The following is a 23,589-nucleotide window of genomic DNA, read 5'->3' as shown; positions in this document are numbered from 1 at the left end:
AGATGCTGCCCCTGTCCATCAAAGACGATGAGTACAAGCCGCCGAGGCTCAACCTGCTCAGGAAGGTTTCGGGCTGGTTCAGGTGAGTGGCCTGGAGCCGGCCGGGCCGGGCGCTGCCGGCGCCGCGGCCGAGCCCCCGCGGAGGGGCTGTGTCGGCTGGTGCCGAGGCGCCCGGGCCGCCCGGCGAGCGGCCCCGGCCTCCTGGCGCTGTACCGGCGGCCGGTGACCTGCGGTGTGCTCCCTGCACAGGTCTATCCTGGCGGACAAGACTTCCCGAAACCTCTTCTCCTTTCTCTGTCTCAACCTCTCCTTCGCCTTCGTGGAGCTGCTCTACGGCATCTGGAGTAACAGGTAACCGGGGCGGGAGCGCGGCGGGGCGAGCGCGGCTGCAGCGGGCAGGAAGCGGCGCGTCCCGCCCGGCCAGTGCCACGTCTCCTCTCGGCGGGGCCGGGCCTCCTGGCCCGCCGTCCGGAGGGGCCGCTGGCAGAGCCTTGGGGGCCGCTGCAGAGCTTCCCCCGTCTGGGTCCGCTGTCGTGGGCAGCGACCGACGCCAATCGTTCCCTCTGCCGGGTCCCGGCGACGCGGCGGAGGCGCTCCGGCGGTGGGGAGCGACTCGGTGCGTTGCGAAGGAATGCTGTTTGGAATTGCTGTTATGTTCGGTGCTTTGCTGAGGAGGAAGCCTCGGCCTTGGTCCGAGTTAAGGGACTCGGGGGCTGGAGCCGCTGCTTGCCACAGAGATTCTCTGTTTGGGAGTATGCTTTATCCATAGGTTGATACCTGGATATCTCTGTCTCAAGCATCCTTGTCCTTAAAAAGTCCTGTATATGAGATAACTAAACTGAGAAACTTTAGTGACACTTATGGAACTTTGTCACTGAAGAATGTGGCATATTGGAATTCAGAAGACACTTATTTTTGTTCATACTTGACATTAAGAATTAGGATTTACTGCAGAGCCATTAGTTGAACCTTTTGTTTATGTTTCAAGTCACTAGTTTTGGGTATCTCTGAGTTGAGATTTTGGGCTAGAGCAAAGCAGTGTCTTAGCAAGTACTTCTTTAGTAGAGAGGGGTAGCAGGGTACCAGAGAAAATGATGAGGAGTGTCTTCAGTCAAAGCAGATAGGTCATGTCCTGGAAGAGCAAACACATACCAAGCAAACAAGGAACTCTACAGGGTTCATTTTGTCATTTTAATGACACAGTTCCATTGCTCCTCGATGAGAAATTCTCCTGAGCTTCTGTTTGACAAATAGATTGTTTCCTGAACTCACAGAAGAGTGTTGTCCAGATGCTTCTTGAACTCTGTCAGGCTTGGTGATGTGACTGCTTCCCCAGGGAGCCTGTTCCAGTGCTCAGCCACTCTCTGGGTGAAAAACCTTTTCCTAATGTCTAATCTAAACCTCCTTCGACTCAGCTTCATGCTCTTCCCTCGAGTTCTGTCACTGGTCACGAGTTTGCTGGCTGAGAGCTTGTTTGCTTGTTTAAGGTTGAAATTTGCTATGTGTGCACATTTGTTTTAATTTGATGTTAAACTAAATCAGCTGTGGAAGTGTCTTTATTTAGACACTGTGTTTGAGTACAGGGTTTCTACTAATTTATAATCTGGATGATGTGTTTGGTTCTACAGAAGTTCTTGCATGCATCCCATGTTGCTGGTGGTTCACTGTATGACTGGATGTATCAACTGGCTGTTGACTGGATCACTTGATTACTTTAGTAATCGCTTTGCACCCATTTTTTCTAAGGTCTTGTTATTTTACAGGTCACTTTAAAAAAGCCTCAGATGAAAGGAGATTGGTCTCTTGCCAGGCTTCCTGCCATTTGTGCAGCTCGATCACTTGTAGCTGTACCTATGACACAGAGCAGGGTTATGCTATGAGGTGAATTGCATTGCAGATGCAGTCTGCTGACCCCTGCTGATAAATCCACGTGCCTCTGGCCACATGGAGTTGTTAGCTTAGGTCTTGAAAGCAGCACAGCTGTATGGGTGTTGCACTTAAGGTAAGTCTTGCCTTAGTGAGATTTGCAGGTGTGAGCACAGTGCCATGGTAACTTGCTGCATTTCTGGTTCTAGAACTCCCATGGAATTTTGTTAGAGTAGCAGTCCTTATACACTTCTCTTTCCCAGAAGGTTCTATTAAAAAAAAAAAAAAAAAAGCCAACACCACGAACCTCCTCCCCAACACCAAAACCCAAACACCTCAGAAAGCAGTAGCTGTCTCTGCTTAGCTGTGCTTTTCTTTCCATTTCATAATCAGTACAATTTAGGGTTACTGTCACTAATTACCTTCTACCTGAATGTTTGATGTGCTTTGTGGTGCATTTTTTTTACTCACTGGATCTTCCTAACTGCTCAGAACCAAACCTAAAATCAGCTGTTTCCCTAAAGATATCACCTGGTTTTGTGGAGGGGGAAGATGTCACCAGACCCCTTCAACAGTTCAATAGCAAATTCCATTTTGCTGCTTCGTAGGCATTCAGCCTATGGGTCTTGTTTTAAAGTTTGTTCAGAACAGCTTCATCTCTCCTGCTTTGGTGGCTACAGCACATGAGGACATTATACCATGGCATCATCCCTCTGCCTTTAATATTGTGTGTAGGTATAGCTCTGTGTGTGTCCATAAAGTATATACATAAATATATAGAGCAAGACACTTGGTCTTTCCTCTTCTTCAAACCCACTTCTTCCACTGTTGAGTGTTTCATCTGAAACACTTAAGATTAATCTTGTAATTATTTTCAGTAAGTCTGAAATGGTTTGGCTTTTCAATGTGAAGTGGCTGGAACTAATGAAACTTTGTATTTGACTTCAAGGTGAATTTGTGTCTATCCTCTAGAACTTGTTAAACCAGTAATTGCTTCCTGTGCTTCAGTTTCCAAGAACTCAGTTGTGTATGTAATTATTCTTAGATAACCAAAGAACTGGGAAAGTGGAACTTTTGGAACTGTTGATTAACAATTGCTCAACAGTACCTCTCTATCAAATGCCTTTTAAAATATGAAGGTTTTTTTTTTGTTGTTTATTTCAATGTTTGTACCTCCTTGCAGACTTACAGAACCTGTTCATGAGTAACTTGGTAAACTTTGGCAACGCTTGTGTGTGGTGTTAACCCCAGTTTACCTATAGCTTACAAACTGATACAAATTCTACTGACTGACTAGCTCATGAACTAGTTTAAGTTGCTTTGAACTTTTTAACATTCTGGTTTAACTGTTTCTCCATCAAGACTGACATTTGTGCATTGGTTTTTGAAATAAGCTATTGAAGATGTGGTCTCAGCCTGTTCCTTCAGCCTCTAGATCTCAGAGCTGTGTATCTCCTAGTCAGTGCCTTGCCACTGCTAAGGCAAAGATTTAAAGTTGAATTACGTTGATGAGAGATGTGTCTGTGGGTAAATCTACTCCAGGAATTTTGGTGTGTATCTATGGAAATCACCTTTCACTATCACCAAAATCATACACTGGGAGGATTTTTTTTTTTGCCAAGCACTCTTTGAAAGTGCCTTCTCTAACTTGACAAAAGCAGTTTTGGCATCATATTTGTGTTGATGATGAAGTGTGGATTTCTCCTCTGTGCTAGCAAAACTGCCTGAAGCTTAGAAACACAGTGTATTCTGCTAGTGTGTAAAAGATTAATGTCTGTGGGGTTGTTTTTTTTTTATTTTTTATTTTCATTCTCAACGTCTAGCATATGGAACATAACACTTTCTTCCTGTTCTCTTTCAGTTTAGGTCTAATATCAGATTCTTTTCATATGTTTTTTGACTGCACTGCTCTGTTGGCGGGATTAGCAGCTTCAGTTATTTCAAAATGGAGGTCAAACGATGCTTTCTCATATGGGTAAGAAACTTCAGGCTGTTACCTTAATGTGCTGTAGTAAATGCTTAGGTGGTAGTTTTTCACTTACAAACAAAAGCTTTTTTCTGAACATGGGAAAACTATGTTGAAATTGAGGATTTCTTTAAGGTGAGCTATGTAAGCATCTGAGTTAATAGAAATAAAAAAAAATTTAAGGCATTGCTTTTGGGAAGAAGGTTTATCACTTCCAAGATCTCTCTGATCATACTAGTGGGAACAAGTTAGAGAGCAGAAAGTTGCCCTGCATTGCCATGTATTAATGGCACAAACAACCACATCCTGGGTTTGTCCTCACAGTGCAGTGAGGAGCATTACAGGGATTCCCAGACTGCTGGTGTCCCACTCCTCCTTTGGAACAGAAGGTTACAATTGAATGGAGCCAAGTCTCAGTGATGCTGCATTGGAGATTATAAGCCTTTATTCTCAGAAGCAGCAGGATTTGGAATGGTGGCTGCCATTCACACAGATTCTCAAGGCTGAGGTGTGTCATCCCATACTGCCCTTGGTGGATTTACCTGCTGTAGCTGGCATTTGACAGGCACTTGGTTCCACTGAATGTGGCAGTTGTGCCCTATAAAACAACACTGGTGGTACAATATTATTAACTGGTAATACTGATTACCAGCAAATGGTTTATGACATGGGCATTCCCCGTTGCATTCTTGACCTGTCAGCATTTAGCTTCAGCTGCCTTTCTTAAGTGTGAGTCACATAGTTTGAAGCTTAAAGCACAGTTTAATTTAGGTGGAAGCTCCAGCATGCACAGAAATCAATTTAGAGAGAATCGTACCATGAACTAATTGCAGTGAAAGCACGTTTGTATTAATTACTGCTGAGAATTTAAACAGCTGGTGTTCCATTTATCAGAGAACAGCCACACTTTATTAAGCCTGATGTTTGCTACATTGAAATTACATATTATTCTACACCTGGCAGTTTGTTATTGTCAAAATTTGATGTCTGAAATAATTAATTTCTACTTAAAACTTTTACTGAAAATCCACCTTCTAGAGGGGAAGCAAATTAATACATGTCTGTTTGATATTAACACCAGAAAACTTTGATTAGATTTCACATGATTATCTTAATTTGTGGCTTCCAAATTACATTTATAGTATAACTTTGAGTAGACATAATCTTAAATGGAAAGATTTTGACATATTGAAAGATTTCTTATATATAGATCAAGGAATGGCTGATCTGGATCAGGTAGCTTCTGTCAAAGTACAAGGTGGTCAGTTTTATGTACTCATCTGTAATTTATATGCCATCTTCCATTTAGCAAATTCCTGTGTAATATAGCTGTTTGAGAGCTAGAAGATTGCACTCCAGTCTCTTTTAAGTTCTAATTTTCAGCATTTAAATGAACTGGTAATGTCTGCTATTATTTTTTTTGTTTCTTGCAGTTATGTTCGAGCAGAAGTACTTGCTGGTTTTGTAAATGGTCTATTCCTCATCTTTACAGCATTCTTCATTTTTTCTGAAGGTGTTGAGGTATGTTATGAAATCAATTACACTATTTCTTTCTGTAATTAATATGGATAAACATTTCTGGTTTTAACAGGAATAAAATTTTGAAATTTATTAATTGAAAATTCAAATTATATTAATAATTAATTAAGAAAGCTGTGATTTGAACAGAGAATAGGGCCATCTGAAATTGCTGTTTAATGACAGAGAAACCCAGCTTTTTCATTGTATCTATACTAGCTTCTTAAACAGTCTATTTTGTTCATGTGTAGATTCTGTGAGATGGAGCCTGTCCTTTTTTTTCAGCCAGTTAAGGATGTCTTAGAAAGATCTTCACTTTTTATTACTAAAGAACAAATGAGGCCAAGAAATGACCAGACTAGTCATTCAGAGGAGAGCAGTTAGTCATAAATAACATGCAGAGAAGTTGGACCAGCTTGTTAAGGATAGAGCACTATTCTCCAAATCTTGAACTCTGATATACATGGCAAGTAGTAGTAGCTTAAACATTTACAAAGGCTCTTTTCTTGCACTTTTTTTACATGGTGGTTCAGGTAATAATTTCAAGATTGAAATTTAGACATTAAGGGCAACATCAAGGATTAAGAATAAAACTGATAACTATTTCTAATCAGCTTGGATTAATGCTTTTACTTTTTAATGGGAAATACACTATAAATTTGTTTAGACTTCTAGTTCAGAGTAAGTCTATTGAGTTTTTCTTTTATTAACGGAGAACTGGGAAGAGCTTTTTCTACATTGAACATTTTTCTACATTGATAGGCTTGTAAATACTTCAAAATCAGTTTAAACTGGGCTGAAATTGCCTAAAGCCTGGAAAAACTTCAAATCTAGAAACAGGAGGAAAACTTACTAGAAAAATTAAAAACCATGACAGGACCAAGGGTAATATTGAAAGATAATTCTTTTCCTGCTGATCTGTGCTCCCATGCTAAGTATTCTCTTTGCCTGTGATGGTGACTCTGTCACCATCAGTTACTTTAAAATTTTATTGTGCTAAATGTTTTATTGTCTTGCTATTTACTGCCTGTACCTTTCATCCTTGTGGAGAGATGGTAAATGTTTTTCTCCCCTGTCAGTAGTAATTTACTGTCATCAACACTTGGCTTCAGATTGTGCAAATTGTATTAGGCCTATAATGTCTCACTGAAAAAAAAACTCCAGAGGAAGTAGGGTGAAAAATAATTGAAAAAAATCAGTATAGATTTGAGAATGTCTAAAAATATAATATAATAATTTGTTTGGAGTCTTCATTTCATTCCCTTCATTGCCTCACCTTTCTAAAGAGAAAGGAATAAATGGTATTGTAGACTCTTGGAAGTTTTAGAGGTGACTTAAGCAATCCACATACTGGAACAAACCTGCCGTGTTTCACCACTCAGATGGTGTTGAGAACACATCCCACAGCATAACCACATCTTATGATAAAACTGAGCTAGACTCTCAGAATATTCTACTGTACTTTCACAGCTTTAATAATAGAACTTTATTTTCAGACACTAAGAATTGGTCTCTGTATCATCCCAAAAACTGGAAGTCCTGAGTAATTTTTAATTAGCAGCTCTCTCTCCCTCTCTCTCTCTCCATATATATATATATATGTGTGTGTGTATATATATGTTCTGTATGAGAATGCTCCTGCATCTAAGTAGTTTTGTGGTGCCTTTTAATGATGTAAAGAGATTGTAAAACTATACATTTGCTTTTTGGTTTGTTTATTTTTTTAGAGAGCACTTGAGCCTCCTGATGTGCATCATGAGAGACTTCTTCCTGTTTCTATACTGGGATTCATTGTAAATCTTATAGGAATATTTGTTTTTCAGCATGGAGGTCATGGGCATTCACATGGCTCTGGTAGGATTTCCTTTCTGTTTCCTTTCTTGGCAGCCTGTGTTCTAGGGCCTTACGTGCCCCAGTAAGAACCCCAGTATTCCATTTGATGTCTTGTTCAAGGCAATCCCAGCCAAATGTGTGTGTGACCTCTTGCTGTGTTGACTTCTGTGTTTTATTACCAGCCCTGGTATGCCACTGTTGTACTTCTCATGTCAATATCCATTAACTGGAGCACCTAGGAGTCCAGAAGCTGCTTTCTGGAGTTCATGCACTCTCCTGCACCTTATTGAAAGAGATTTGCAGCGCATCTTTTTGGACAAATTTTTGAACAAACTTTAACAAGATTCTGACTGGAAAATTTAGAAACAGTATTTAAACCAAATTTTAAGCATGAGATGATTCTGCTTCAGATGCTTCTCAACTTAGTGTCTTTTGAATTGAAATGTAGAATTTATTTGCCTAAATACACATGGTAAACATTCTGGGTTTTTTTTTCTGCAAGAGCCTGTGGGTCTTTCTTTGAGCTTTACATATAAATTTATATTAGACTGGTGGAAGAACATAGTCTTTGGTCTTTAGGCAGAAATCTGAGCTTGAATTTTTAATCTGCAGATGACAGTAATTTTCTGCTTTTTTAAAACAGCTATTTTTAAAGTGCTTATATCTAATGCAGTGTACGTTTTTCAAATCCTACTAGAAGTGTAGCACAACAAGTCTCAGAAGTGGGAATGTATAAAAGCACTTGGTTTCTAAAACCTGGTATATTTATATATATACAAAATATGTCCGCACAGCAGAGCTGTAGATGACAAACACTTTGTGTTAAGTTTCTTATTTAAAGCCATACCTTAAGATGATCTAAAAGATGGATAGGTTTTGAGTAGCTGAGAAACAAATATAAGTGTACTTTTATTCATCATTTATGTATTTATAAATTCACTCTAATGGTGACATTTGTTTATAGGGCATGAGCACAGCCATTCTCTGTTTAATGGTGGTCTCAGCCATGGGCACAGTCACGGAGATCATGGACACAGCCATGAACATAAACATTCCCATGGACACCCTCATGGTCATGGTCATGGCCATGGACACTCTCATGGGCAGGATTATTGTCATGGTAAGTACTGAGTTGATATCATAGACCATCCTGGCTCAGTCTAAATCTACAATTAATAACTTACTGAAAAATAAATAGAGCGTGTTGTCAGCTTGCTGTGATCATACATGGAAGCAGCTTCATTACATTTAATGGTATGCTCTGCCCCCACCATGTTTTTGTGACTCATTTTGTGTTTCAAGTGCCCTGTTTCAAATTTTTTATTAAAATCAATTGACAAAGTTGAACTGTTTTGCTATTGTTCTGCATTTGTACAATTTTACAATTCAAGATATTAGAAAAAATGTACTTATGGATTGTTAGTTGTACTTGGTCTGCGATCTCAGATAGGACTTTTCCCATTTTGTGTACTTGCAATCTGTTTTAAGATGGTTATGGAAAAGATACTTGCTATGTTAGCTATGCTGAGACCTCTTCTATGAAGGCAAACAATCTGAGCAGAGACATTAATGTAAAATGTGAAAACAGCCTTCACTATGGGTGAAGAGGCTGTGTAGGTACCACCTATTGAAACAATGCAAATGAAAGCCTTGTGGTAACGCAGGATTGTCAGTCCTTCCTGCCTAAGCCATAAATTGAGATCTGACATCACTCAAAATGTGCACATTCAGAACAGGAATAGTGTGGGAGCTGGCAGACAGGAGGTGACAAAGAGTATAAAAAGTGTATTTACTTGTCCCTTCCTTGCTATTTTTAGAAAATTGGTGTTTGTTTTCCAGTAGTTCTCCTGGAATTTGGTTGGAAAGCAGGAAGGCCCTGTTTCTGCCTCTTCCTTGTCTTCTGCATGGTCCCCACCCTTGTAGACCAGTGAATGCAGCTGTCTGTCTTGTGCAGTTTGATATTCAAATCAGCTGTTGTGTAAATTATTGTATTTCTTCATTAGAAGCCTTTTACTGTCCTTTAACAAGTTTTTCTTAAAATATCTTTCAGATTAATGCTACAGAGGCATTAATCTGCTTGGATGAGAAGATTTTTCACTTACTTGTTTCTTCTCCAAGTCTTATTCTTGGTTTTTTGTTTTTTGTTTTTTTGTTTTTTGTTTTTTTACATTAGATACTTGCCTAAGTGAAGTATTTCTGGTTAGCAAATTTGTTTGAACCTACTCTTCTGGCTTGTGTTCATGCCTTGGGTTCTTGAGGGGTCTTACTTTGCTATATACTAGCAAGGTCTTATTTTTCTGTTTGTAATGTAGATAATATATTTTAATATATACCTATGTAGAAATCTACTGTGTAAAGCAATGTTACATTTTAAAAAATGTGCTTTCAACTTAATTGCTGCATTAAAAAACAATAGCTTCAATAAAAGCTGGTCATTGTGAGCAGCCTGTCTGTCCAAGACATTTCTGAAAGGAAGAATGTAACAGAAGGTCCACTAGAGAGAGCCTTTGTCTAGGTTAATATGTCAATAATTGCCTTCACAGATGACCATTCCCTTGAAGTAATGCCTGGATCCAGCAAACAGATTTTACAAGGTATGATGAGAATAAGTATGCTGGTTTATTGGTTTTGTCACAGTCTGCCTGCCTGGGTCTGTCACACATCTGTTCTAGAGGGTTCCTCTGGATAAATGCCATGTTTTACTTAAAGGAGCTATTTAACAAAGTTCCATTCCCCCTGTAAACAGCTCTGCTGTATCCTGTGCATGACTAGGTGTTGTACACACAGTTTAAAAGAGACATCCCAACAGCTGGGATTCAGCTTCTGTTATTGATGCTGAAAAAGCAATGAAAAACTAAGAAGGAGTGGTTGAAAGCAGAAACCTAAGGAGCCTAATTGCAATATATGTTCTGTAACACAAAGATGCAGATTGATATAATTGTTAAAGAGTACCTGAGCTTAAAACTTGCATTTCATCAAGTTCTTAGGGTTGGTTTAGAGCAGATGGTAATGAATCTAAATTTCCTAAAGTAGTATTGTAGTCCCTGATCTCCTGAGCATTAGTTATGAATAATTTAGATGTTGGTTTTGAGCTTTAGTTGTCTGTTTGTTGGTTTTATTTTGCTTTTTTTAACTGTTCAGAAGTTAAAGGGGGACAATTATGAGATGTAGGAGGTAGTAATTATTTGGCATACCCCAAATGTACATAGGGTTTTCTCTTATTGGATGATTTTCTAGCTTGTTGGTAGTCCTTGAGAAGGAACACTTACAAGTTACTTCCTGGATTTACAGTACACTATATTGTGTATATGTGTACTCAGTATTTCAGTTGAAGATATTTGAAAGTCAGTCTTTTTGTGAAAAACTTATTTTAGTTCAAGCATATTAAAAAGACCTGGGTTGTTTGTTTGTTGTTTTTTTTTTTGAATACTGAGGGAAAAATCCCACCAAGTGATGTGAAGACAGTCACTATCAAGACAGTCACTCAGAAGCAATCACATCCCACCAGCAGATGAATGCCTAGGGAAGTTCTGAGCAGCAGCTATTTGGGAAAGACAACACTGTAGTTTTATGGGGAGCATGGTGTTGGATGGCATGAAATGTCCCTCTGGTCCATTTGGGTCAGCTGGCCTGGCTCTGTGCCCCTTCAGCATCTTGCCAGCCTCAGCCTTCCTGCTGTGGGGTCATGAAAACAGAAGGCCTTGATGCAGGCTGCTGTGGAGAAACCCAGCTCTGAACCAGCCAGATCCAGTACAAATGTAGACTTGGAGAAATCCCCAAAGAACTGGTTTATAGTAGTGTGTTGTTTGTACAAGAGGGGATAACCTGTCTGTAGAATTGCATTCGAAAAGCTGTTTCTGAATGACTTCCAGTCACTGCCAGCAGAGAGCTCCAAAGGCTAAACTTTGACTAGCTGCAAAGTGTGTTTTTCTTTGTACTTGAAGGCAGTGTTATTCTTCAGAATAAGAGTAAGGCTTTTCATGTCTGCAGTATTGTTTAATTCTCAAAACTATTTGTCTTGGATTTCTTTGCCAAATGACTTCTAGAAGGTGTTGTCAATTAAACATTAGCATGTGTCAAAGCTTTACAGAATTGTTTCTGTTAACAGTTTGTCCATCTTACACAGAACTCACTGCTGTAGGCATCAGGGAACAGGAGTTTCTGTACTATAATAAGGTTGGGTATTGAATGAAAAAAGTCTATCTGCAGCTGTCAATCACTGTTCAAGTTCATAGCCTTGCTGTGAAATACCCATTACTGCTAGGTGCCTAACAGAATGTAAGTTCTTTAAATGGCCCATATTCTACAAATGCATTAAAATCTTTGTGAGTTTGACCCAAAACTGACCACGAATTTTAAAAATATAAATCATATTACCTAGTTCTTGAAACTCCTTTTTAAAAGATCTCTGAAATGCTCCATTAGCTTTAAGGACAGCAAGTTGTAATGGTATCACTTGATCTCTTTCAGGTGTATTTCTGCACATTGTGGCAGACACGCTGGGAAGTATTGGTGTAATCATATCTGCTTTACTGATGCAGAACTATGGTCTAATGATAGCAGATCCTATTTGTTCAATGCTGATAGCACTACTTATAGGTGTAAGGTAAGTGTTGCTATCACTGGTATTTGGTAGGATTTTTGATGCAGCAGAAATTGCAGCTCAGATGAAAAAAGGGGTTTTGTTATGCTAATGATTTACAGCATTTGCTCTTTTTCCAAGATTGGTGTGTTACCTCTGTTCTGTCCAGCCATTTTGCTGACCTCTCACATGACCTGTTGTTCTTTCCTTTTTCTACAGCTACGACTTTTACTCTTAAGTCTGCATATTTTGTCCTTCTTTGCATAACACTGCAAAAATGTCTTCAAGGTTCAAACTGTAGAATGCTTCATCTCTGTATTTAGTACATGCTTATATAAACCAATGTACTCCAGTAAATGGAGCAGAATGGTTTCAGGACAGCAGACTTGAGACTGCTGGCACAGGATGTGCCCTTGTCCTTGGCCAATCAAGGCTGCTAGTTTTTAATTTTGTTTTCTTATCTCAACAAGAACTGTATTTTCCTTTGTATTGGCCATCTGAGACATCCTTATTTCTTTTAAGATCTTATGGAAATGCTTCATGTACTTCTGGATTTCACAGTTGTTTCTTACCAAGATCACTGTGAATGTGAGGCTGTTTGGATTAGACTGGTCAAGCAAATATTTAATTCAGTGATGCTATGATGCTTTTTTGGCAGCAGTTTCAATGGTGCCATAGGGCAGTGTGCCACAGCTCCAGTTACAACCTAATGACTGAACACCTTTGTCTGTTCAGCAGTGGTGAGTGTCATCTGATGAACTGCAGCTACTTCTGCTGATACCATGTATGGCATGTTTATGGCTTGTGCATGGCAGCATTCACAGGATTATTGATGTGAATCTCCCTGTTAGTCAAAGTAGGGCAGCAGGCTTCAGACACAACGCCCACAGAAATGTCTGCGCCAGAAATCACTCTTAAATCACCACTTTAATATAAACTCCAGAGATTCTGACTTCAACAGCCTCTAATTTCATAAATAACAAATTGTTGCAAACTACTTCTAGTACTGAACTCTGAAAAAATGGGAAAGAAAATGTGCAAGTTTCCACTGGAGAAGAAACTATTACTGAGGTAGAGGTGGTAGCTGAGTAAAACACAGGTTTCAATACACTTTGTATTTTAAGGGTCCAGCTTTGTGTACAGCAGAAAATACCACATGAATGGCAATTCTTTTCCTCCTTCCATTCATACAGTAGTTGAAATAACACAGAATTCCATAATAGAGGTGTCATAATAATGCTGTTTATAGGTTTTCTAGCACAGATAGGAGGGAATTTGAGACCCATGTTCTATGCTGAAAATACTGGACAAGTTCACTATTTGATGTGTCTTTTGAGCTGATATCGGACTTCAGCCTGTAACGTTACTTTGTTGGTCCACAATGCTATAAATGATCAGTAGAATAATTCTGCTATCAGTGCAGTCAGCTGCATCATAGTTGATGGAAGCAAGCCTGCATTTCTTGCCAACTGACACATCCTGGCACACCAGTGGAGCAGGCATTAATTGCAGGGGTGAGTGGTTTTGTGTTGGTATTTTATTTGTTTTCTATGCGGTCCAATGATGACCTATTGATAGTTTTGCTTGAAATGCACTTCGAGATCATAAATAAGATCACTGGCAGTTTCAGAGGGCTGTTGAGAACTTGAGTCCCATTTTTGTGGAGTTTGACTTTACTAATCTTCATTTACAGACCTGGACATAAAACCACTTCTAATTTTGCATTATTCTTCACTGTGCTGTGTTTGAAGTGTCCTTTAATAATTAGTGCAAAAGGGTTTTCAGATTTTCCCATAAGACAATCTTCTGTAACAGCAATATGGGAGCCCAGGTGATGCTTGCTAGGATATATAATAGTTATGTACTTAATCTTTTAAAGTCACCTAAATCTAACCTAGAGAAAAAAAAAAAAACTACTAAAGTTTTGTGAAATTTAAAATTTGAGGGAAATAACATTGCAAAAATACTCTAAACTGGTAATGGCAAGAGCTGTGTCTAGTTTGGGGTGTGGGGAGGATATTTGGGTTTTGGGATGTGTTTGGGCTTTTTTAATTGTCTGCTCATGGGATACTTGTGGTTTGAGGTGGGAAGGACTGGGATGTTCAATTTCTAATACAGGAGTAGCTGTCAATTTCTGTCAAATCTGAAACCTTGATAAATAATTTTTGGGGTAAATTTGGCTTCAGATTAAATAATTGTCTTCTGTTTCAAATGAATATTCGTTGAATTTCTGTTAAATCAACTTCAATAAGGTAAACTGGAGTATCTGTGTGCCCCAATAAGCAGACCCCATTCTTGTGTATTTTAAAATCAAGATCCTGTCTGTACTCAGGATCATTGTGGCTATAATAAAAGAAGCATAGTTTTGAGCCAGAGATGCAAAAGCCAATCTGATAAAGTAAATAAAAAGTTTTAATGGTGGTAGGGGACTTTGCCCTAATTGGAACTGTATCCTCCAAGTTACTGTTTAATGGTCTGAGTTTGACTTAGAGAGCCTGCAGTATATGAGTAGGGGGTAGGTTAGGTCCAGGACTTCTGTTTCTCTCTTGTTTTGTTAGGGTGTTTTTTTTTGTTGTGGAGGTTTTAAAGTTTGTTTTAGTTTGATTTTGTTTGGGGTTTTGTTTTTGTTTTTTTAATCTGTATTCCTTCTATGATACTTTTGTATACAAAGAAGGAATAAAGGCAGAACAGAAATCCTTACTGCCTTTCATGGAACTGTGTCTGGTGAGCCAGTAGAATATCAAAGCTACTGCATGAGAATGCAGGGGAAAATCATTGCTCTTAATCTAGGCTTGCTTGTGGCTATATGAGATAACTGTTCATACATTTTATATTATATGTTTTATAAAGCAAGTGTTTACTTGCTTTAGTGTTGGGTAGTTCTCTCTGGTTTATTTGAGCCTTGTCTGCTTCCCTGTTCAGGTTTCTGAAATGATGGCCACACTTGCCAGAGAAATCACAAAAATAACTGTTTAAGATGACTAAACTCACTGGTGCAGTGTAAAGCTGTACAGACTCCACTTTGCAACCTGTTTTGCCTTGTGCATGTGCAGAAGGGTTAAGCAGTGCTTCTTCAGAGAAGTCAAGCTTTTATATCAAATGGTTGAGCCTTCTTGTTGATCACATCTCTAATTAGTGCAAATTTTCAGCTGCTGACAGTTGCTCTGTTGCTCCTGTGATCCTTTGCTAAGGGTGCTGTAGGGTGACATTCTCTGCCTAACTGCTCATGAGTTAGCAGAGAACATTCTGACTGCACAGTGAAAATACTGTGTGGGATCTGAATTTTCCTGGATGCAAACATTAATATCTAATGACTCTTCCTTCTCATGAAACTAAAACATAAATAGGACATGCTTAAAATAGACAAGTCTGCCTTACTAGCATTTTTTTTTAACAAAAGCTTGACTATTTCATTGTAGTTTAGGCTAACGCTCTTCACTTTTTTCCAAAGTGTTGTCCACATAATGATATGTGACTTGAATCAATAAACAATTTCCCAAATCTCTAAACTGCTTTTAATATTTAAAACTCAACACTCATTTTGTTTTTAACCTTAGTATTCTAAGCCTTCCTCCAAAATGTTGAAGCAATTTTAGTATTTCAGTCAGCTGTATGGAACTAGTCACCAAGCAAAAGCTGCAACTCTGGTATAAATCAAGTTTGTCCTAAACCATTATTAGGCCCACATGTTTCTAGAAAGACACAGTAGACTAAATCTGGTACTAGATTGCACAGAACATGCAGACTGCATATTAAGTGGTCAAAGAAATGAGGCAATTTTGTGGAGTTGTTTCCAGGGGTTACATAATTTTTTCCATAAAATCTTGAGCTGTTTGAGCATGGTAGAATATGAAAGAGCTTTGGGGAGGGTTTGCCAGTAGCATTTGAGGCCTTTCATGTTTGAGGCATAGCAGCATAAAAAAACACATTTTTTTTTTAATGAAGTGCTGCATTCATTAAGATTCAGAAGGAATTTCTTATAGCAGAACTCCTCCACACTAGTGTGTTTGTTGTTGGTGTTTTTTTAAGCCATTATTGTTAAATGTCAAGCACTACCTTTATTTACAGGGCCATGGTACCTGCCAGCCTTGCTTGAGAATCAAGGTACTACATTGTTATGAGAAAAAAGAATTCAAAATCAGTAAAGCAAATGTTAAGTCTGTGATCCTTGTCTTGAGCAAAGCTTGCAGTCTGACTAAAATTGCCATTGCCTAATTAAAAAAACTATTAAAGATTATTATTGAAGTTCTGAAATAGGCCAACAACAACTGCTGATATGGATGGTGGCTGGGAAAAAAATCCAGAATTTGGAAAACTGGCTGTAGATTTTGAGCTATGGTATTTGAAGAACCCTAGCTGATCTTGATCCTTAGCAATGTTTGTTTACCTTCCACAAAACCAGTCACAAATACCCCCTATTTTCTGTGGTGCTGAGAGCACTGAATGAATTTCCTGCTGTGCTCTTGAGTGCAATGTCTGTCTAAAGGGTTCTTTACCCAGAGTTGTTTTCAGCTTTGCAGTTCAAGATCATGACATTGCCAGGCTCTTGCTGGCCATACCTAAAAAAACAGAGGCATAAACAAGATGGTACTGGAATGGGCATGAGTGTTATCTGAATGTGATGCAGGTTAAATAAGAGTCTGATGCTTTCATTCTTAATTTTTAGTCAATCCATGTGTAGTAGTGGCAGGCTGGATTTTTCAGATTCATGTCAATAGTTTGTTTTGATTTGTTTGAACACCTTTCACTTCTGTAACAGTGTATGTGTAGATGTGATGTGCTGTAACATTAGCTGCCTTTGCTTTTCTGGCTTTTGTAGAGGATATGATTTTATTCCAAATCTTGCTGTTGGTTAGCTCCTCTTTCATTTTTTATTGTCTTGTAAAAGAATGTGATATTTTAGTTTTAAGGCTTGGTAATCAGAAAGCAATGGGATTGTGTCTGCTTTAATAGCAAAGCTTACTGACTGCTTATGCATGATAAAGCTTTCCACTTGGTGAGAATTCAGCACTATTTGTTTTCCTCAATAATCTTAAAATTAAAACAAACAAGGGGGGAAGCACCAGTGCAATAGTTGCTGTGGAGGCAGCCAATTTTTATTATTTTTTTCGCTAATGACTAAGAAAAAAAAAAAAAAAAGAGAAAACATGGTCAAAATCTCTTACTGTATTGTCATCCAGCTTGGTTTTGTCATCTTCCCTTATGTTTTCTTCAGTCACATGAAGTAGAACTGATATTTCCAGTGCCTCCTAGTGATTAAGTAATACTGGTTTTAGTCAGTGTTTGAGAAAAGAGCATACTTTGTGGAGTTCTGGTTTTTAAATTAAAGGTTTTATACTTCAGTAGCATGCATGAAACAATGGAAAACACCAGGCATCATAAAACTGAATTCTGTTGTTTTGTTAGTTTGGCTTACAGTAAAATACCATGTGAATTAGGATCCTTTTGGATGCAGAGGGGCATCCATGGCTGCCTTTGCTCTGCACAGCACTTGTGAGGGCCTGTCACATCACTGCAGCTGTCTTTTGGCTTTTCAGCTTTGCAGAAGATAAACTTTGTATCTGAACACTGGCTCTAAGGTAGAGGAAGAAGGTGTGACCCAGGATAGGCTTCAATTTTCACCAACAGTATCGAGCCACATCCTGCTTTACCTCTATTCTTTGCACTTTTAAGATGTTCTTGTTTCATAGCCTGTCTCTTCAAATCTACCTTACAATTAATTTCCATCACATAATGTAGATCAGTTTTATTAAATAGTGTAAATAAGTTGTACAAATTAGATATTTTTGTTAGCTTTTTTCATGGCTTTTCTCACTCTTAGTGGTATGTTTCAATAAAAAGGCAGACTACTAAATTCTCTATTCCTTTAGTTGTTTTCCTGGGAAAAATGCACGGCCTGTATGTGTGTGGTTTTTGAAACCTTTGGATGCATATGCTAGAGAGGTCTTGTTAAATTTATGGGAATAGAGTAGTGTTCAAAATTCTTGCATTCACTTTGCATCCTAAACTTGTGTATTGGTCTTTCAAGGATTTTATTAAGAAGCAAACCTGCATTTTAAATAGGGAGTTAAAATGAAATCAATTCATCAGTGGAGTGTGTTGGCAGCTCCAGCTCCCTTTGATGTAATGCTTGTGACATGGACATTATTTAGTGAGAGGTCCATTAATAAGAGAACCTTTTTTCCCTAAACTTCTGTAATCCACTGTAGAATGTGACACTCCAATTAAGCTTCCTTTGGATGGACTGACAGTTATTGCATTGCTAAATGTTTGTCTTGGTGACAGGTCCAGTTTAGGCAACTCCTCTTGCCCCTAATTGCTTCTTCCTATTTCTGAACTGATTCCTTGGTGGCAGTGCAAACGTGGGAGGCCATGTGCTGGAGGGCCATGGCACCCGGCAGTGAATTTGGCTGGAACAACCTTTGTGCCTGCAAGAAGATTTAATTTTAGGGTGGTGGCTTTTCCAGGGGTTCGTTAGACAAGAGTCACGCAGCCTCTCACTCCCTCCTACCCTGGCCAAGGTATAGCCAGTGAATGAGCTGAGCAGTGCATCAGCCAGCACTGCCTCATGTTCAAATGAAAACACTTTTAAAAACGTGATTAGGTCATTTGTTCACACCTGCAAATACACAGCTGGTCTGTGCCATGCATTCCCCATCACTTTGAGATTTTAAACAAAGATTCTGCAGTGTCTTTTAATAACTGGTCCAGGTAATTTCTTGCAAATGTTTCAGGTGTGCTTTTAATCCCTCTTAACTCTATGTACTGCAGCTGTGATGCCAGTGCTGAACTCTGAAATGCAGCTTACAGCTTCTGAACTACAGAATCACTTTCAGTCCAGAATGTTAGGTGACTTGCAAGCTCTTGAAATTAAATTGCTATTGAAGCTTTACTGTTGGGCTACAGATATTTGTCATCCACTTAAAAGTTTTGGAATGCATTACTAAACTATACATGATACACTAGTCCTGAACAAAAAAATCACCATGCTGAATACTTAAGAGTATGGCCTATTAGTAGCAGCTTCAGGGTATAGGCCTACTGGTCTCCTGATTTTATTAAAAACCAAAAAGTAATAATAATAAAAAAAGGATATTAAATGTCTTAGTTTGCTGATTAAACAAGACCATTTGGCCAGGAGGGAACCTGTAATTGCTTCCAAATGTTTAACCCTTGAGCTTGGATGAGACAACTACACTTAGTTCACTTCAAGAATATGCCAAGTTGTCTGACAAAATAACTCTGTTGTAGCTGGACTGTTGCACACTAATTTTGTTTTATGAGAACCCCATTATTATCTTAGTTCATAAGAAAAATATGCCTTAAACCAAACACAAAAGCAAACCCAATTTCAGTTGAGTATTTTTATGGCTGTTTGTGAATGATTTGCCACTGAAGTTGGTTTTGAGCTATACAGCTGCTTTGTTGTATAACTTCCAAGACACCAAGAGATTTCATCTCAAATCTCATGATTAAACCATTAATCTTTTGTGTCTGATCACCAGCTGACTCTGGAAACCATGGGGGAGAAATAATCTTGCCTCTGATAGGACACCATAGCAATTTTGTCAATCCTTTTATTTTCTGCACTGCGTTTTCATGGCAACTTTCTCATCTTTTGATGGAAGAACTAAAGAAAAACTTCTCAGCATTAAGAAATCTTAGGTTTCTCCTTGCACCTTTTGAAAATGTAATAATAGCTAATTTCCTTTTTTCTTTCTAGTATTGTTCCACTTTTAAAGGAGTCCATTGGGATTTTGATGCAGCGAACTCCTCCTTCCCTGGAAAATGCCCTGCCTCAATGCTACCAGAGGGTGAGCTCTTAAGCTGTTTTTGCTCTGACTTATCAAGCTGCTGACTGAGCCTCAGCTGTGTGTGTGAGGATATTTTATGATTTTCCAGTAATGCCAGTCAAAGGTACCTTAGAATACACAAATGGAGGTACCAGTTTAATACATACTTTCCTGGAGTCCTAAATTGCACGTAGCTTCACCTCAGTTTGTGTTTTAAAAATTTTCTGTTAGTTCCAAAGAACAGATTCTGAAGCTATTCCTCCCAAAGTACTGTGTGCTTATACATAACACTGGAAGTGTATTATAAGAATACAAAGACTACTCTGGAACTGACCTGTTCTCCTACTTAACTTTTTTATTAGGTTGCCATGAAGTGCCTCTGCAAAGCTAATACAAAGCACTTGCAGGAGTGCTGCCTTTCCTTGCGAGTTGCAGGCTGCAACCATCACATGGAGGGTTTGCTGCAAGTGGAAAGAGTTAAAAACAAAGGGATTGGCAGGACACATCTAAGCCCTCACAAAATTGTAAATGATAAATGAATATATTTCTGTTAAAATTAGAATCTCACGGATTGTTTCATGGCAAATCCATGTTTCTATCTTCCTTACAACTGAGATAGTAGTAAGAAGTTTTGGTAAAAGATGACAAAATGCACAGTGAACTAGAAGGGAAAGAATGTATTGGCTTTTATAATACTTTCTGCAAAAAACCATAGTACAGACTATGATTTTCTGAAATACACTTTCTAAACTTTGCCTCTATTTTTAGGTGCAGCAGTTGCAAGGAGTCTACAGTTTACATGATCCACATTTCTGGACCCTATGTACTGATGTTTACATAGGGACTTTGAAGTTATTAGTAGCTCCTGATGCTGATGGAAGGTGGATTTTAAGCCAGACTCACAATATTTTTACTCAGGTATGTCTTAGCAGTGGAAATCACATCTCAAAGTGTAAATAGGTTGTTATGTGATGTGACATTTTAATTCTTACCAGAGGTTAAATATTTCTGAGTTTGGTATCTGTTTTGAAAAGCTTCCCTGCTCCAGCTGCATAGAACAATTTCAAAACAGATGTAATTGTCTCAGGTGTATCAAAGGGAGTTGATCTATATTGACCTATAAGGAACTAGGAAAGCAGATGAGGCTTCTCTTAGCATAGAGTTTCTCACCACAGGCTGGACCTGCTCAGGCTTTTCTCTGCATTGGCAGCTTGCACATGTGATGGCTTTCTGGATAGATCCATAATGTAGAGCTGGTTTGAACAAGTCCCACGTTACGCTCTTGTGCTTAGCTCTGTTTTAACTGACAGTTCTTCAAGCAGCTTGCTTTTCAGGAAGTTAAACTGGCACAGAAGAAAGTAAAATTGCTTTTGTGCAGCTTCACGTGTGGCAGTTATTTAGGATGAATCAGAAGAGGTAATGTGGCAAAGCTAATGTTAATACATCATTATGTATGTGCACTTGACTGTGTGAAGAACTCCTTACTCATCTGTTGTTCTCCGAGTGATGTGCTAAATGTGGAGATGAATGACAGAAAAATCAGATGTTGAGGTTTTTTGCTAGGTTGCCTACTGATGTGGGCTGATGTTCAGGACAGGAAACTGCTTTGGCTTTACAGTGTTTTTAACCTTCCTTCCCTTTTCCACAGGCAGGAGTAAGGCAGCTTTACATACAGATTGACGTTGCAGCCATGTAGTGAATTTCTGGAATGGTGCTGTTGGACCAAAGTTTTCAGTACTGTACTGGTGTGACAACACTTCTTGAGATGGAGCCTGCCTCCAGCACATCTGGAATTGACTGAATAGATTTCTGCCCTTGGGCTGTGGAGGGAGTTCACTTCTAAGGAGTAAATATTGAATGAATGTTATGGACTTCGGGTCTTGTTTTTTTTGGGGCCCTTAAACTTCTAAGTTTTTGAGGGTTTTTTACTTAATAAGATTGTGGTACTGGAAACCCTGTCATGTCTTCAGTAAAGCTGCTGAAACCACTGCTCGTTCCCATAAAACCAGTGTTATTGGCAATTGGAAACTTGTTTTGTAGCCAATGTCACAATGGCTGACATGCCTCAATATAATTGTATGTTTGTACAATTGTTTGTACTTTGCAAACTTAATGAACCAAACCATATTGGGTTTTCAAAGTGCCTTTTATATCAGGAGATCTATTTGCCAGCATAAATATGGAGCATCAAAGGGTTTTATTACTTTTACAAATAATCTTGTATGCAGTCTGATTATTTACTAGTGATGTATTGGGGGGGGGTGTGTACTTACATAACTGTAGATGTTAGACTTCCATTATATTTGCATCTTACCAGACAGAAAAATTCTAAATGTAAAAGACAAAGCTGTTGTGAAGAGACTTGCTTCTGAAACAAGCTGGCTATTTTGTTGCACGTGTCTTGTGAAAATTATTTTAGTCCAAATTTTAGATTTAACTCCAATGAGTCTCTTCATACTGTTGAGAGTAATGAGACATTACATGATGCTGCTCCTGTTCAGTCACTTAATGGGCAGTTGAAGGAAAATGCTGGTGATGGAAGCAATGCTTGAAGTCTGTTTTTCAAATTATGTGGTGGAAAAAACTAAATCCTGAAATTGTGAAAGCTTTAGTCTCCTTGATTTTAATAGATTGTTATAATTTTTATTAAAGCAATCAAGTTCAAATTTTGCCTTTCCAAATATTGAAAATAGTTGTTTCTGGAAGTTATACCCAAAATGGAAATAAGGACTGCTTTTCATGCTGTTTTAGCTAATGCCTTTCCCAGATTGACAAATCTTACATCTTTGACTATTTTACTTTGGCCATGTATGTTTTCATAGGGGAGAAAGTTATCAGTGCAGTAAGGGTTGTTAGATTGGTTGTTTTTTGTTTTTTTTCCACAGGAACATTCTTCTGTCATACTTTCTAGCATTTGTAATCATTTTACTCAGATATCTGAGTGTCACTTTCAAAAGCAATCTGCTGTGTTTGGTATTACAGATGATAGTCCCATTATGCTGTAGTAGTTCACTTAGTAATGGAAGACTTTCAAAGAGGACATTTTACAAACAGAACGTGGTGAAATAAAAAGCAAGACAGGCATTTTTCTGAGAAATCATAGCTGCCACTGATTGGTATGGATTTTGTGTTCATTTTGGTACCTGTCAGAGACAATACTACAATCAAGGCTCTGAGAAGCTGACAATGTCTGTGTAGTAAGTGCTAGGCACTATGAAATTACTGAAGATTGATTTGCAGAAGTGGTTTGTTTGCCACTGATATTGTTGAATCTATCACAGATATGGAGAGTTTCTTGCATTCATTCTGTTGTTCCTATATAGCACCTGATTTCTTTTTATGTGAAAACACACTTGCCAAATTTGATGGTGGTTCCTGAATTTTCCACCTGAGATATTGAAATGTGAATGTTGATTTTTTTTTTTTTTTTTTTTTTTTTTTTTGTGTCCAAATCTTGGGGGTGTACTCTTGTGTTTGGAACTGGAAACTGGGTGCAAAGAAATGGCAGTACAAAGCCACCTATAATACTGCCTTTAATCTTGCTGGCTTTTCAGATCCTTCCATTGCCATTTCCCTGGGAACACAGGGGCAGAGTGCCCTCCCAGCAGGCTGTATGTTCCACATCTCTCTTTCCTGGCCTCCTGCCTGGCAGTCTGTCAGGCTCTCTCCCTGTCCCACCTGGCAGATGCTGTGCTAGGCCCAGAGTTCCTGACAGGAAGATGGAAGTTACCCAGCACAGGGTGGGGTGCAGGAGTCTGCTGAGCAGATCTGAGCACTGCAGTTTAAGATACCATGTGCATGTATGTTCACAGACAAGGTGATAAAATCTGGTTGCAATTATAGGGTGGAGGTACTGTTTTGTAGTGTGGTGTACAAAGACTCTGCTTGCTGGCTGCCAACAGGACTTCCTCATTTTTTAATACTTGTTGTTACTGCTATTTGAAGCTAGAGAAGATCAACTAATATCACTTTAAAGGCAAGCACCAGACAGATTCATTCAAATTGTGTACACTATTTTAGTTTCTTAATGA

At 38.7% G+C, this 23,589-nt stretch overlaps 1 protein-coding gene across 1 annotated transcript; it reads left to right on the top strand.

Annotated features, from left to right (window-relative positions):
• The first annotated feature begins 2 nt into the window (after window positions 1–2).
• On the top strand, window positions 3–23,554 carry SLC30A7 (solute carrier family 30 member 7). Its single transcript, XM_062497221.1, has 11 exons — window positions 3–82; window positions 250–351; window positions 3,728–3,841; window positions 5,266–5,353; window positions 7,078–7,204; window positions 8,148–8,303; window positions 9,727–9,777; window positions 11,654–11,789; window positions 19,489–19,579; window positions 20,327–20,476; window positions 21,207–23,554. Exons 1-11 carry the CDS (start codon window positions 3–5, stop codon window positions 21,252–21,254), a joined length of 1,143 nt encoding a protein of 380 aa, XP_062353205.1. The 3' UTR covers window positions 21,255–23,554.
• The last annotated feature ends 35 nt before the right edge of the window (window positions 23,555–23,589 follow it).

Source organism: Cinclus cinclus, chromosome 8 (genome assembly GCF_963662255.1).
Source record: "Cinclus cinclus chromosome 8, bCinCin1.1, whole genome shotgun sequence".
NCBI classification, from domain to species: domain Eukaryota; kingdom Metazoa; phylum Chordata; class Aves; order Passeriformes; family Cinclidae; genus Cinclus; species Cinclus cinclus.
Note: the sequence above shows the minus strand (reverse complement) of the source record. Positions and strands in the feature narration are given on the sequence as shown.